The 16,976-nt window shown below is 39.2% G+C and overlaps 1 protein-coding gene across 5 annotated transcripts in view; it reads left to right on the top strand.

Moving 5' to 3' along the window:
* Positions 1-16,976, top strand: part of MND1 (meiotic nuclear divisions 1) — a 41,404-nt gene that overhangs the window by 11,103 nt on the left and 13,325 nt on the right. For all 5 annotated transcript variants that reach the window (XM_087724295.1, XM_087724296.1, XM_014069021.2 and 2 more), the window contains 2 exons: positions 14,006-14,080; positions 15,707-15,821. In XM_087724295.1, coding sequence (XP_087580421.1) covers positions 14,006-14,080; positions 15,707-15,821 — 190 coding nt within the window. The remainder of the gene's footprint in view (positions 1-14,005; positions 14,081-15,706; positions 15,822-16,976) is intronic.

The following is a 16,976-nucleotide window of genomic DNA, read 5'->3' as shown; positions in this document are numbered from 1 at the left end:
AGACTTATTTCTTTGAGCGACAGGCTCACGCAGCACGATTGCAAATAGGCCACAGCCTAGAAGTGGGCAGCAACCCACTTCTTGGGTTGCACTTGTACTACATTACACTAACATTTTTAGAGGGTTTGATCTGTGTTACACACTGATGAACATGGGAATATGAGAGAAAGCCTTGGAGTGTCAGGTTCAATAATCTTAATATCCAGAAAGCTTATTAGGTTGCCTTAACAAAACTGAAACGTATGTAAATAAAATGGAATGTTGTTCTGCTGAGCTGCTAGTAGATAGTGGAAGCTTCTTTATTGTCATTTTGTATAAGTAATGAACTTTTATATAAGTAATGAACTAATGCAAGGGCTTTAAGCACCATTAATAACTTTATGAAACAGAGACCTGAAAATGTAGTTTTTATGAATGCCACTTATCTTAGAGAAATGAAAATTGGACAACCAGATACAAAGCTGTATTTGGATATTACATGGATAATTTTAAAAAGTTTGCAAATATGCTTTTTCTGTCTACCTAGTTGCTTTGCTGCCCTGCTCCTCTTAGTACAAAGAAAGAAATATTTTTCCTTAGTTTTTCCTTTATAAAAACACCAGTATAAGGATTATTTTTTTACCACATGTAAATTACTAACTAACACATATTTCTTCTGCCATCTAGTTATCGAATGTTTCCTCCTGATCCTTGAATTTATTATTTTTTATTGGTTGAGTAGTGCATTGCCTTCATAAGAGACAAATGCTTTTCTAGTGTCGTTTATTTCATTGCTACTCTATGCTGGGAGAAGTTCACCTGTGCTATTAAGAACTCTGGCTGCATTCCAGTTGTTAGAGGCCAGGAACTCTTGGTTCCTTGATGGGAAGGGAAGAACCTAGAATGTTTAAAGGTTAATATAGATTGCATCAAGGCTACTCAGAATATGCACAGTTTGATTTGCAGGAACAGTATAGCTGTCATTTCAGTGAAAATTGGTACAGTGTAGAGAAAAAGAAGGAATCATAAACAAGATCAGAGGAAGGAATTCTAGGATGACAGAAATATTTTCAGTAAGTAATATAAAAATGAACAGGAGCTCTCTAAGATTCACATATGAATAAAATAGCTACATCTGTGTTGATTACACAGATGTAAGAAGGAAAAGTGCTTTGTTTAACTCCAAAATGAAATGGAGCCATAGTAAAACAATGAATATAAGAATCTTTTTAAAAATATGCTGAGTTTATATTTCAAAAGGTAATTTTAGCTATGCAATTTATTATGAATTAAATATTGCTAGTTTCATCGATAATAGTTCATTGCACTAGCCTGAAGTACATATTATTAAATTACATCTGGCACTATAGACATCAAAGCATCACTGCCTATGTGCTATCTTTAATGTTATCAAAAATGAAAATAATCTTTAGTGTTATCAAATATGAAAATAATAAAACAAAATTTTAAAGTAGAAATAATACTAGGCAATAAGATATTTATATTCCTGCTTAAGATGATGTAAAATTTTAGTGATATGTGAAGTCACACAGAATACTTTGAATAGAAATATTGTGATTTTTTTAAAACATTTTATTTTTTAAAGATTAGTGCCCTGAATCTAAGAATTAGCTGGCCCTTGATTAAATATTTGCTGTTAGGATTTAAAAACTTGGTAAAGGCTAGCCTACCCTAATAAAATTCTAGGGCAATGTAACTGATTCATGTTCTCCAGTCTATAGAATAAATTTACTATACGTATGGTACTATCAGTATGGTACAATGACTGAACTGGGGGGTGGGGGGTGGAAGCCAGCTGGAGGTTCTGGACAATCACTTCTTTCCACCCTAATCAGAGTTAGACTATGTATCAGGCCAGCTGATAAACAAAGCTTCCTTGTTGCTTCACACATAATTTTGCAATAATAATTATGTAACAACAATGCAAAAACAAGCAGACACTACAACTATGAAGGATGAAGGTAAAAAGGTGCTAGGTTTTTCTTCTTACAGTGCGATAGTAAGATGCTTACCAAATATGTATCTTTGATACATTTTAGACTGTTCACTTCTATTAGTAAGCAAAAGGTCAGACTCTTCAAATTTAATCATTAGGAATGCCCTGCTTTTATTACAGAAGAATTGTCTGATTGTAAATGATAAATATTATGTATATAACTTTCCTTTGGAAATTGAAATATAAGTCATATGGAAGGAGGAGCCAATGCCGCGACGAGATGGTTGTGTGGTCTCAATGCTCTGAGATCACAGCCAATACTTTTGCCACTGGGTGGTCCCAATGGACCTAAACCGTCCCAAAGAGACGGTGAGCAGAAAGATTACGTCTTGCTGATCTCAGAGATATCGCAAAATCCTCAAAAGAAGCGAGACAAAAGCCGGTGACAAAAATTCCAGCCACAAGGCTGACAAAGTTGGGGCGGCCCAAAATGGAAGGTTATGGAAAGAGAACGTGTTTTCAGATAGTGAGGAATTTTTATTGTTTTAAAAAATAGTCTGCCTATAAAAACTCAAAAACCAATTTAAATTACAGAATAGAAGAACCAAGCGGTGGAATTGAATTTGGAATTGTTTTGGACAGTGGTTATCTTACTTTTTAAATGTTATTTACATGGATCGAATCTATGCAAGCCTTTTAAAATGGATGAACTAAGTTTTCTTCTTCTCTCTTTGTGACTCTCTTAAAGTAGTAGAATAATACTCTTTGAATATTCAAAACGGAATGTTTCTTCTTTTTTTTTTTCATGGATTGCTGACTTGGCACCCTAAGGCTTTGTTTTGGCTACACACTGATAAGAACACAGATGTCCCTTTGAAATTTGATCAGAGGGGATAAATCCTTTAACCTAGGGTTGCTATGTTTGTCAAGAATGACACAATACCCAGAAAAAATAGAGGTCTTGACTTTGCAAGATATACTTTCAGAACTACAGAAATTATTAAATAAAGAAGAGAAACAATTGGAATACTTAGAGCACATAACAAGAAAATATGATGAAAAAATTCAAAATGTTCATCAAATGCAAAACGGGGTGATTGAAACTCAAAACACTGAAGTGGAAAATGAATATAAAGAGACCAAACCTGCTGATATCTATGGTAATTGGTTTGTTCATGAAAATGAAAAGAATGGAATACAGAAAGAGGAATTAAATGGAAAGGAAATCTACTTCAAGGGCCAAGGTATGGAAGAAGATAAAATTATGGACTTAAAGAAATTCCACTAGCAAAAGTTTTGATAACACTGCTGACAATCAAAGACAAACTGAACAAGGAAACAGAAAGAGGGCATCAAGATTATATGAGAGATCTTATAAACAAGGAGTTGCTAAGAGAAGTCCATACAAAGCTGATCAAGAAGATGACTAGAGGATTGATACCACAAATGGCAGAAGATATGAGATTGTTTTGTTATTGGAAAGATGCAGGTTGATAGATGGAAGAATATAACTTAAAACTAGTTAAACTTAGTGAAACTTAGTAACAATAGATATAATTAAATAAATAATTGATAATGATAATAATGTGTACAATGTGTTGTGTTATGATAAGCAATAATTGGATATGAATAGTGAATGGTACTCATGAAAGGAGGATTAGAAATCCTTTTGTAGTATATACAAAGGTTAATAAAAAAGAACTAAATTAGATATAGTTAAGTTTTGATTATTAGGGGGGAAACGTTATGATACAGGATATAGTCAAAGGAGGGATAATGATGACAACCTATATATATATGTATGGGTACAATATAAGGAAACTGGATGAAAATTGCAAAAAGTGATCTCGGAAGGAGGATTAGAAAAGTTTATTACTAAATATTATGGATGTTTAGCTAGAATAGGATATAAGGATTCAGTGTTATTGAAGGATTTTAGAAATATCAAATGAAAAGCCAGTATGTGGTTATGTATTAAATTTCGGTATATTTTATGATGAAGGACATTTAAATAATTATAGGCAAATATAAATGGAGGTACAAGGGTAACATATATAAATATTTGAGTTAAAATACTTGAGTTAATATGAATTATGTTTGATGACTGTGGAAGAGATGCACGAAAACCTTTTGTAACCAACTGATACACTTTCTACAGCAGTGTTTTTCAACCTTTTTTGTGCAAAGGCACACTTTTTTCATGAAAAAAATCATGAGGCACACCACCATTAGAAAATGTTAAAAAAAATTAACTCTGTGCCTATATTGACTATATATAAAGTAATTCTCCCACGGCACACCTTACACTATGTCACGGCACACTAGTGTGCCACGGCACAGTGGTTGAAAAACACTGTTCTACAGTATGTAAGGAAGGAAGATTTTATGTGCTGTGTTTGTTTTGGGGGGGGGGAAGAAATATAAGTCATATGTTTGGATAGAATTCAGCTGGCCAGATGCTGAGAGGAAAAATGACTAGTTTTCCACATTGGCCCAGTTTGTAACCTTTTGAGAATTCTTGTAAGTGTAAGTAGGGAACAATTGTAAACTATGCATGCAGGGCTTTTGTGAAATGGAAAAAGTCTGAAACAAACATACCAGGTTTCAAAAGTTTTGCCAAATGATTCGATAAAGGCTGTGGTCTGGCCAAACCCAAAAGACTTTGGAATGACTTTATTGATCTAAGAACTACATTTTGTCAGCTGTCCTATCCCAGTGGCTCTTTCTTCTCCTTCTCCTCCTTCTCCTACTCCTTCTTCTTCTTCTTCTTCATCTGATGTACTTGCAACATTCCACATTTTCTGGTCTTCCTATCCAGGACTTTTAATTCTGTTTAATCCAGTCCACTATTCCAGCTGTGTAGCTAATGACTATAATTATATTATTGTTATTATCATCATCATTCTGTTGCTTTGGATGTACATTGAATCTTTCTATACCAGAGACAAATTCCTCATGCATCTAATCACACTTGGCCAGATAAGGTATTCAAACTTCATCATGCTTATGCAGGATTATTATTTTGCAAGATTTTTTGATTTTTTTTCATAGTTGAAGTATCTCACAAACTTCAGGAATTATTTCAGGAATAAAGTTTATGAGTGTACAGTGTTTCCCTGAAAATATAACTTACCCTGAAAACAAGCCCTACCCCTATTTTCACTCCTGCACCTAATATAAGCCCTAGTTAAGCCCCACCCATTGTCTGGTTGTGTAAGGTGGCGCGAGGGGCCAGTGTAAAAAGCTAGGGCGGGATTGGGGGTTGGAGGTACACCATGCACCCGCTTACCTTAGGACTGCCGCAGCCAGGCCTCCCATACCCCAACACCTGCCATGTCACTGCCCAACTTATGCAGCCACCGTTGGAACCACTCGTGTGTGCAATGAGACAACACACCACACAGCATCTTGTTGCAAGCAGCTTCACCGGTCCGATGAGCCTCACGGCGTCATACACTAAATGGCTCCACCGATGCAACAAGTCTCACAGTGTCCTGCCAAGAGTGGCTCCACCAGCATGACAAGTCTCATGGCTTTCTGCCATGAGCGGCTCTACTGGTGCCGCAAGACCTGAACTCCAGTGTCTCAGCAGCAGGGTCAGCAGGCGGGAAGGGCGGAGATCAGGGCACGCTGAGAGTTTGGTCTGTTGCAGCCACAGGCAAGTAGACAGTGGAAGAGAGGGTGGGCCTGGTGGAAGCAGTGCTCTCACTCCTGTTGGCCACCATGCTTACGCTTCCTGCACATCAAAAAAATAAGACCTCCCCAAAAAGAAGTCTGGGTGCTTACTTCGGGGCCTAAAAGAAAATGAGACCAGGTCTTATTTTTGGGGAAACAGAGTAGAAAAAACATTGCTTAAGATTTAGCTTCATTACTTTGAAATGGTTAAGGCTATATTTTTACTACTGTTACTGACTAAATAACATTACTAGATTGTGAAATCAAATCGATTTTTATGAAATATAGCATTCGAAGTTTTTTACCTTAAAAGAAATATGGGGGTTCAGGAAACGATCCTGTATGTAAAAATTATACATGATGAAAGCAAGTGAACACGATTATCACGCTAGGCATGGTTACAATCCTATAATCTTGAGCACAGATATTAAGGAAGAACTTTTGCATAATGCAAAATTGTGTGAATTTGTTGGAAATCAACTTGGGGCTTTAAAAGGAGAGCAGTATTTCCATATGCCAAAGCAGAAAGTTATACATACTACTGGTTGTTGGAGAACATTAGTAAGAAAATGCCAAGGCCTTCAAGTTTTATTTATGGTTTACCAGAAATGCCTAATAGATAATTATGTAAAAATACTGATATTTTACTGGCTGTTTTATATCCTATTAAAGTGATTATAAATATTTAGTCATAAGTTCAGATAAGTTAATTTGCGTAGTATCATTTCTGCAATTCAGAAAGATTTGCTAAACTAAGCAATTCTATGTTGAAAGAGATTTTTGTTTAAAACATTAAAATGCTGTAATGTAGGAAGCTGATCCAAGATTGATTTTTCATCTTTGCTGCAAAAATGAAAGAGTTGCTGTAAAATATATTATGTACAAAAATACCTTTTGAGAGGATTTTCCATAAAAGGCAATGTGGATAGAGTAGATTCTACAATTTACTTGTCAGTGAATCAACAAAACAGAACCTTAGTAATATAGTTTATATGTTATGCTGTGGACCATTCTAAGTTTTAGATGGAAATCCAATCATAAAAATTGGTTTATTAGCAAACCTTTCAGAGACATTAAAAATACAGTAACTCATCTAATAGGCTATGCACTTATAGATATTAAAAAGACATACTGCTGATTATTCATATCCTTAAGAAGTTCAGAACATATAAAATATTCAGATTATAGTGCTTTTTCTGTATTTATTATATTCATGCAGAATTTATATCTTTTGAAACTTTTAAAAATGTTTTTGTAAGCTTATCAGCAGCTGCTGTTATCTACGAAGTTAAGATTAATTCATGGAAATTAGATATTAAGTGGTAAAAGCAATGAACTCTTGTGACATCTTAAAGTACCACTTCCCAAATTTCATTACCAAAACTATCAAAAAGTTATTTTTACTACTTATCAGAATGTCCTTATTTAAATGTGGTTTGTGTATTATTACCCTTTTACCCAATTTTAGGTAATTTACATAGGTTTGAAAAGAACTGTCTTAAAACCTAACAAGCCACTGAGTGTGTTCTGTTGCTGTCAATTAAACTAATTATCTCTCTGAAAAACCATTTGATAAATTTAATGCACATACACTATGCCACCTATATAACCACATTTTAGGTATGTAACGTGTGCATACACACATATAGAATATTGTATGTTTCTTTACAAATATCTTGCATTTTTGTCATTCAATATGCAAATTCAGGATTATCTCAGCAACACTAGAATTGGAAACTGGTGAAAATAGCCATCCAAGGACATAAACTGATAAATACACTTATCACAGTCATTCATGGCTTAGTCATTTTTCAGCTGCTGTACTGTACATAGGAAGTCACAACTATATACAAGATACTGTACATAGGAAGTCACAATGGACGTAGAATGCAGTAGTGTGCACTGTTCTAGGTTCTTGCAGTTTATCCATATTATAGTCCTACTGTGCAAGCTGAAATGTTAAGTGTTAAGTGTCTTTCTCTCCACGTATTTTTGCATTGTATAATACTGTCTTATCCAACATAATCATACCATAGTTTTCCAGTAAATGGATATTTTATCATAATTAATAGCCATCTTATGAACCGGCATATTTTGCAGTGGAAGAGAGGGAATGGTCATGTATGGCTTTCTCAAAGCCTGATTTGTCCAAAGACTGAGAGTAAACTTCTTAAATACTCCTGCCTTCCATTCTAGCCCAGTTTCCTCTCAGTCTTCTTGGTCCAAGCACTGTTGAGAATTGTTTCTAGGTAGAAAATCTATTTGTTCAATCGAATCGGTTATTTGGTTTAACTGGGTATTTTAAAACTTTCTAAATTTGCAGCTGCGGCCCCAAGGGACAGTCCTCTGCCTCGGGCGGAGGCCCGGAGCCTCAGCCCTATCCTCGGGATTGCCGGGGTGCCAGCTCCATACTCAGCTGCAGGAGAGGCAGCTTTCCTTGAGAGGATTGGTGAGGGAAGTGGCTTCGGCACCACGAGGTGCGCACGAGCCGCCCACGGAGCCGCCACTTGATCCGGGCGGCTGACGCACTCTTCAACTATAATAGCCGTTTGAGGAGGTTTCTTGGGGGGGAGTGCGTGCTTGTGTGCTGCGTGGCCCCCTGACGTTTACTAAGGCGGCTTTGGCTCCTGGTAGCCAGGCAGAGCCGCTTGTAGTTGCCCTCGACCTCTTCTTCTGCGCAGCATTCCGGTGGCCATTTTATCTGCTGCCACATGCGCAAGGCCCTTTCTTCTTGCTGCATCGATTCAGGAGGCCAGGCTGGGGGCGTTTTTGGCCTAGTCCCTCCACACGATTCCAAAGGCCCAGGTCCCGTGGGGGCCTAAAGAGGCCTGAATTCCTTCCTCCTTCACTGGACACGTGAGTGGGGCAAAATGGAGGAGGGGTCGGAAATTCCCCAGGGCCATGTAGAGGGCCTGGTGAGGGGTGAAGAGGGCCTGGTGCAGGGATTCGAGCCAGGGGTTCCCTCTCCAAGACATTTCGCTGCCCAGCGCCCTTCTAGATCCTCCACAAGGGAGGAGGCCAAGAAGCACAAGACCATTGAAAAGACCTTTGCCAGGGCAGACAGGCCAAGGTTGCAGGACCTACATCCAGAGGCAGGTCCTGGTCTCCAATCAGGCCCCTTTCAGTACACTCTTCATCTAGGGGGTTCAGCCCTTCTTTTCCCTCAGCCTCCCCAGACAGGTCCCACTCCTATTCCAGGCAGAAGGGGTCTCCCTCTCCTTCCGTCTCTCCAGGTTTGACTAGGAGGAGTTCTGTGGATCCTTTGGAGGGTACATCCAGGGGACCTTGTCCTTCGCGCAGGTTGGCTCCTCAGAGGCCTAGCTCTGCTTATGGAGATAAAAATTTACCTTACCTTTTCCGCTGATGCTACCCTGGACACGGTTAAGTTTGCATCCAGTACCTTGGCCACTTTGGTTACTTCCCGCCGGCTTTTATGGCTGCGTAACTGGCACATGGATAACAAGGCCAAGTGGAATCTAGCGGCTGCCCCGTTCAAGGGTCTTAATCTTTTTGGGAAGGCTCTCGACCCCATTCTGGTTGAGAACAAAGACAAAAAGAAGGTTCTCCCATCTAACGCTAAAGAGCCGGAGGCTCGGGCTCATCCTTATCGTAGGCAGTCATATAGGGCTCCGGACTACAACCATAACCAGCGTTTCTCCTCTTTCAGATCTGACAGGCAGCTCTCCAGATCGTCCTTTCAGGACAGAAATTGGTTCCAGCACCAGTCCCAATGGCCATTTGTGGCAGAGGCGGTCGTCCCTACCACAGAGGGAAGTGACTTGAACTCGAGTCGTCCCATAGGCAGCCGCCTGTCCCTCTATGCGAATCAATGGGACGAGATCACGTTGGACGCTTGGGTCAGGTCCACAGTACGACACGGTCTCAGGTTGGAATTTCTCTCCATCCCTCTGAATCTCTTCAGGTCGTTCCCTCCATCTCGGAGCCTGAAGCGCCACCACCTGATGGATCAGGCAATAGCTCACCACCACGACATTCAGGCGGTGGAGGCAGTTCCCCTGGGAGAATGGGGGCTGGGCCACAAACTCCAACCTGTTTTTGGTTCTGAAGAGCTCGGGGGGGCTGGAGGGCAATTCTGGACCTCAAGTGCTTGAACCATTTTCTGGTGCACAGGCGCTTCAAGTCCTCCCTCTTTCAGGGCATCCGAAAGGGGGACTTCTTAGCTTCAGTAGACCTTACAGAGGCCTACCTACACACCCCAATGCTGCCAGCTCATCGCAGGTTTCTGAGATTCTCGCACAGGAGCCACCATTACCAGTACACGGCTCTCCCCTTCGGGTTGGCCTCGGCCCCCCGCACATTTACGAAGGTACTGGCGGCGTTGGCGGCTCATCTGCATTCCATCCTGATGAAACTCCAATGTTACTTAGACGATGTCCTAGTTCAGGCAGGGTCCCTTCCTCAGGCAGTCTCAGACCTCCGTCTCACCATCCGGAGTCTTCAATCTCTGGGGTTTTCGGTAAACTTCCCCAAGAGCCATCTCTCCCCCTCCATGCACATCCTTCACCTAGGGACAGTCATAGACTCCATGTTGGGGGTGGTCCGTCTGTTCTAGGATCATCAGAAGAGCCTGCGCCAGCTCGCAGAAAACGTTCACAAGAGTCGGTTTGTTTCAGTCCTCATGTTGTCACAGTTGTTAGGCAAGATGGTCTCTTGTATAGGGATGTCCTGTGGGCCAGACTCCACCTCCAGCCTCTCCAGTGGGAGCTCATCCCTTTCCAGATGGAAAGGATGAGCAACTCTCTTCGGACTCTCCGCCTCCCGGCGGGGGTCCAGTCCTCTCTCAGGTGGTGGCTCTCCCCACCCATTCAGCGGGGCTGCTGCTTCTGGAAGCCAGACAGGGTGACCGTCACCACAGACGCGAGTCTGTTTGGGTGGGGGGCCCTGGTGGACTCTCGCTTGGCTCAGGGCAGGTGGACGGATTCAGATCTCCAACACAATATAAATTGGTTGGAACTGAAGGTTGCCCACCTGGCCTTGCAGCACTTTCGGACCTCCGTGGAGGGACCTCCTCCTGACAGACAATGTGGCCACCAAGGCCCACATAAATCGTAGGGGGGGGGACTCACTCTTTTTTTTTTTTTTTATTAAATATTTTTTAAGTTTTAGTTTAAAACTGGTAAAACATCTTTCTTAATATATCAATCAATTACAGATAATACAGAAAAAGACAAAAACAACAATCAGAAAAACAAAACACAGGTGTCTATTATGAAAAAATAAGAAGTATATCAACTGGTTACAACATGTTTTGGTGCTTCTCTTCCATTGATTCCCATTAATTCAAGTATCTTAACTCGAATATTTGCCATATCAACATCATTATACCTCCGGTTTTAATTATTATAATTATTTAAACATCCTTCATCCTTAGTTATGCTAAGGAATTAGTCCATAACACATGCTGGCAGTTCATTTACTTATTTGTAAAAACCTCTATTATCATCAAATCCTCATATTCTATTTTAACTAAACATCCATAATATTCAATTATATCATATATCCTAACATTTTCCCAATATTGATTAACATTTAATTATATGAATTTTATTTAGTTTTTTAATAGTGCTAATTATTATAGTTAATACTCTTTATGTATAACCTAAAGGTATTTTCTCATATCCAATTGTTAGTTATCATATCAACTCCACATTATATACATTACTATTAATATCAATTATTATTCAGCAATATTTGTTACACAAAAAAGCAATTATTTTAGCTAAACATCCATAATATTCAATTATATCATATATCATGACATTTCCCCAGTATTAATTAACATTTGATTGTACGAACTCTATTTAGTTTTTTAATAGTGCTAATTATTATAGTTAATACTCTTTATGTGTAATCTAAAAGTATTTTCTCATATCCAGTTGTTAATTATCATATCAACTCCACATTATATACATTGCTATCAATATCAATTATTATTCAACAATATTTGTTACACAGAAAAGCAATTAGGTTTAACTAGTTTTCAATTGTATTCAACAATCTATCAGCCAGTTCCAAATTATATATATTGCTATCCATATCAGTCATTATTCAGCTATATCTATTACAAATTAAAGTAATCCGATCTAGCTAATTTTAATTTATATTGTCCCATCTGTCAGCCTGTGTCCCTCCAGCCACAAGGTTTCCTCCGTCCAGTAGCCATTCGTTGAATAAATTTACCAAATGTTTCCATAAGCAAGTCCAAACAAGAATATTTCGGCACCTTTGGATTCTGAATGTCAGTGATGAAATAATAAAGTTGTTCTTGGCTTATAAAACTTCCCAATTTAACTTTAATTCTCAAAGGTGGATTCTCCATTCCTTCTGCACACTGTCTCTTTAAATGAATCGTCTTTATGGCTTCCTCCCTCTTCTCTTCCTCTGAGATAGACCAGACACCATTTCTCACATTTTCCGTTTGTGTTTCAGGAACATTTAAGCATTCAACATTCTCAGTTTTGGCTTCATATTTTAGAATCAATTGATCCAGTTTTCTTTCCAATCTTTGGTAAGAATGAAAAAGTTCTCTACACGCAGAGAAAAGAGTCTGAAATGAAGTCTTAGAGGTATCTTGGGACGCCATGATGTGTCGTAGTTAAAATAAAAGCTCTCTTTTTTTTTCCCCAGAGGCTTCGAAGCACTTTTTACTTTTTTTTTTTAGTCTCTTACCGGCTGTCAATCTTATCTAGTTGTAAACAGAGATGGATAGTAAAGTAATAAAAATGTCGAATCGTGACGGGCTAATTAGTAGGAGATAAGTTTTACGATCCACTTAGGGAGATTCAGAGGGGGGAGGATATCGCAGAGTTTCTTGAAGCATTTAAGAGGTAAAGTAACCACCAGTCATAAATCCATTAGAAAAGCTAATTCGCCGCTGATCTTCTTGTGGTTTGGTTTTCAATTAGCTTAATTTTTAACACGAACAATCTCTCTTGGATAATAAAATCAGCTTACCAGATGATATCACTTCTTCCATTCTTAGGGGCGACCTGCAGTTTCAGTTAGCACGAAGCTAATCCAAAAAGGAATTGGCACGGGGAGTTAATACCCTCCCCCAGAGATTTGCGATTATCTCTGGGGTCCTGGGTCCCTCCCCACCTTCACTGTCGTCTTCGGGACAGCTGGGGTTCAAAGAACCTGTCCAAAAATCCTTTGGTATAGAGGAATTTCAGGAGTAGCCTAAAACTCCATCTTCTCACTGCTAAGCCCCGCCTTCTTCCTCGGGGGGGGGACTCACTCTTGAGCTCTCTGGCTGGAGGCAGTGAGGCAGTGAGGCTCGGCACCTGGGCGGAGAGACACCTGTTGTCTTTGGTGTCAGAACACATCTCGGGTCTTTCCAACCACCAGACGGATTGGCTGAGTTGGGCGACTGGACAATGGCGAGTGGCAGCTCCACCTGTCATTTTTTCGGGGGATCTGTTGGAGGTTTGGCACTCCTCTGGTGGATCTCTTCGCCTCTCCGGCGAACTCGCAACTCCCATGGTTTTTCACCCGTTTTCAGTCCTGGTCTGCAGAGGGCATAGACGCTCTCTGGAGCAGGTGGCCTCTGGGCCTTTTTTATGCCTTCCCTCCCATTCCCCTCATTCCGGGGACCCTCAGGAAGGTGGTAGTGGAGGGGGTGCTGATCATAGTCGTGGCCCCTTATTGGCCCAGGAGGCCCTGGTTCGCGGATCTTGTCCAGTTGTCGGTAGCTCCTCCATGGAGGATTCCGTAGGAGGGGATGGTCTTGCGGCAGGGGATGCGGCTTGGGTGTCCCCGATGCCATTCATCCGGCATTATCGTCTGGATGCATTCGCTGCAGCAAATGCTTCCTTTGGTCGGAGGGTTCTGCAGAGGGTGGCCGTGGATGCTCCCCTTGGACCTTAGTTGTTGGTTTTTTTATCCCTCCCTGGGACTAAGCTTGGGTATGTCCCACATGTGACCACTCCCTCTCTTCCACTGGAAAAAAAATGTTGGTCTTAGCTGAATGTGTCTTTTCAGGAAAAGAGAGGGAGTGGTCACGACCCACCCTGGTTTGGTTATCGGGGCCAAGGGGAGGGCCGGGTGGTTCCCGGAGTGTTTGTTGTTGGTTTTGTTGTTTCAGTTCTGTCATTCGCCTTCGAGGGAACTGGGCTAGAATGGAAAGCAGGAGTATTTAAGAAGTTTACTCTCAGTCTTTGGACCAATCAGGCTTTGAGAATACCCACACGTGACCACTCCCTCTCGTCCCCTGAAAAGACACGTTCAGGTAAGACCAACATTCTTTTATAAAAATCTAAGCCTGCTTGAAATGAAATATTATTTCTTAAAATGAAAATGAAATTGAAAAAATGAATATTGAATATAAATATTAATGTTTCTGTAATCTGACATTTGCTTTTTCTTTTCTTTTAGTTCTCAGACTATTGTCAGAAGAAAAAGGATTTAGAAGAAAGTATCACGCACTCAAAAATTGGACGGCAAGATACTGTAAGTTTTATTTCAGAACACTGCTTAGCAACCAATCAAGCCCCATTTGCCATGTGTAATTTTGTGTGGTGGCTCAAAGGCCCTAAAACAATTACTGCATGATAATATCAAATCTTGTGACATTTTTGTATTCTTTTATGGTGCCCTCTGAAATAATGTTTTTTTAAAAATTGGTGGTAGTGGGGAATACCATGGCATCCCTATTTTGCCATGCCCCAAGTCCAGATGGAATTCCAATTTGAAAATATTACAGTGATCAGGATGAAATGATGGGTTTTTTGTAACTGACTGCTGTAGAATGCAGGGTTGTCTGTGTTACTTAAAATACAGCTCTGTAATAATACTAATATTATTGTTACATGAGGGGAGATTCTTTGAAATTCTACTTCTAAACATATTTTAGAAATCATTTTATTTCTAAATCCTTTCATACACTTTCCTTTATAGTATTCATATACTAGATCATGAATGTGGATTTATAAGGACTGCAATTAGAGATGCATTCTAATAATCTGCACATAGTTGAACCGTTATTGCCAAAAATACACATTCTTTTGCACTTAGCCTTGAAATATATACTTATATTTTTCGGAATATAAGATGCACTAGAGTATAAGACGCACCAAGGTTTTGAAGAGGCAATTAAGAAAAAAGGTTTTGCACTCTGCAAACCTCCCAAAAACTGGCCCGTTTTTTTTTTTTTTAAAGGGCATGAATAACCCTCAGGAGGCTTGTAGAGTACTCCGGGGGGGGGCGAGCAAAAACAGCCCATTTTTTGCTCATTTCTGCACTCCCAAGCCCCCAGGAGCTCTATGAGAGCTTCTTAAAAGCTATGTACAGCCATTTTGGTGAAGGGGGAGGGGTTTCAGGAGGCAAAAAATGCTGTATTCAGTATATAAGACGCACCCAGCCTTTCAGCCTCTTTTTTGAGGGGAAAAAGGTGCGTCTTATACTCCGAAAAATACAATATTTAACAGATATAACAGTATAAATCCTATCTAATTGTTGCCTCCCTAATTTTTGACTGTAAGAGATGCAAAATCTAGTTCATTTGCCAGGTTTATACTAGACTTTTAGCTGCCCTGTTAAGACAGTACATTGCCCGAGGTATACCATTGTGAAGGTAGTCTCTATTTCATACCCCTTCAAATATTTCATAGTTCAAGAATGTCCCCTCAGGAAATTATAAAGTACCTGGGATGACCTCTCTGCAGCCCCACCAGAAGCAGTTAGATGGTTAGCTACCTTAGATATCGAATTATAACATTTATCCCATTAAAATTCCATGGCTACATATTACAGTGAATTTATTCTAGTTTTATTTTAACTTAACATATTATCTCCTGTACTGTATTGTCCGTATATTAATTATAAAATGACACTTTATTTAAACTAAATTTACATATGCTGAATGAATAAAATAAAAATTCTGTCTCACTGTATTACTGTCATAATTATATTGTGTTTGTGTGTTATAGAAAAAAAAATGTTAGAATGCACCAGTTTTATCTACTACATTTGAAAGTTATTGGATTATCTGTATGCACAGTGACCAGAAAACGTGATACATTTTAATGATAATGATGATTTTTTTATTTTGGATTCTCCCAAATTAAATGTATTCAGGCAGAACGTGCAGCACTAATAAAGGAACTTAGTACCTTACAACAGAAGAAAGACCATCTAAAGACAGAAGTAGATAAATACAAAGAATGTGATCCAGATATTGTTGAAGAAATCCGTAAGTTTTGTCTAGTATTATACTGATTTTTTCCCCCATGACTTTTTGTAATAATCCCATTTTCATAGCTTTCAAACAGTGGTATTTTCACTTATGATTGTTTAACTCTTGATACTTCCTTCCTGGTCACAATCACTATATACTTTTTTTTTGGTGTGGGTGTTGTATGCGTGGGTGTTGTATGAGTGCAAAATAGAAGGTATGTTTTGGAAAACGTATCTAAATTGTGGGTTGGATTAAGATGTCATATCTGTCATCTTTCCTATAGTGTGATATGACTTCTTGTGAAAGGATGGGATAAATCTATGTCAAAGATAACTGGAGGTTAGTGTCTATAAGGAGACAGTCAAGTGAGATAGAGAAGAAAGAACACTAGAAAACTGGTTCAGCTGGATTGGTGCATGTGAGAACATTGGATAAAACAACATCATAGTGGCAATGTAGTCAGTGAGATGTGGTTACTTTTGCCTTTTTTGCTACTCCTGCTTGAATCAGTATATGACTATGATTACCACCATTTGGATGGCTAATGAAAATCAGGGCAGCCACTATTTGTAGATTAGGCTTTCACTTTGAAATCAATAAGGCTGTCTTAGAACTTAGTTGTTGAAACGAATGATGTTGTAACCATGTTAGAAGATGCCTGCTAAGAAAAGGAAAAACTGTTTTTCTTGCATCTAACATTTAGATATGTTGACAAACAGATAGAAGTTAAAACCATTCAGATTGGGTGTGGAATCCCTTTTTACAGAGGAGACAGCCTCAGCACAAAGCCTGCGGTGACAATAGGATTTAGTAAGGATAATAGGTGACTGACTACAAAAGTTCCTTTTTGTAGCTATTTATAATAGGTTGATTTGAATAGGACCTGATAATAGGCAAGATTTGTTGGCAAGAGCACAGTTTCTTCCTATAGAAGTGGAACAACTCAAACAATTTTCTGTTATTTTCCAAATGACAGCCGTTCAGATGTTCATTTCTTCAGATATCATGTCTTCCTGTGGTTTTCTTTAGAGGGACTTCCAAAACTCCAATTGATTTTTTGTTTTCCCTCCTTTCATCAACTTGGTTGTTCTCTAACCAGAGTTCAGATTATTAGTGGGTTTCATAATATATAGTGCTCAGAACTGAGCACACTATTCTAAGTACAGTCTG

This window comes from Thamnophis sirtalis, unplaced genomic scaffold, assembly GCF_051295495.1.
Source record: "Thamnophis sirtalis isolate CommonGarterSnake01/CBP01778 unplaced genomic scaffold, rThaSir2_p1.2 scaffold_10, whole genome shotgun sequence".
Lineage (NCBI taxonomy): Eukaryota > Metazoa > Chordata > Lepidosauria > Squamata > Natricidae > Thamnophis > Thamnophis sirtalis.
Note: the sequence above shows the minus strand (reverse complement) of the source record. Positions and strands in the feature narration are given on the sequence as shown.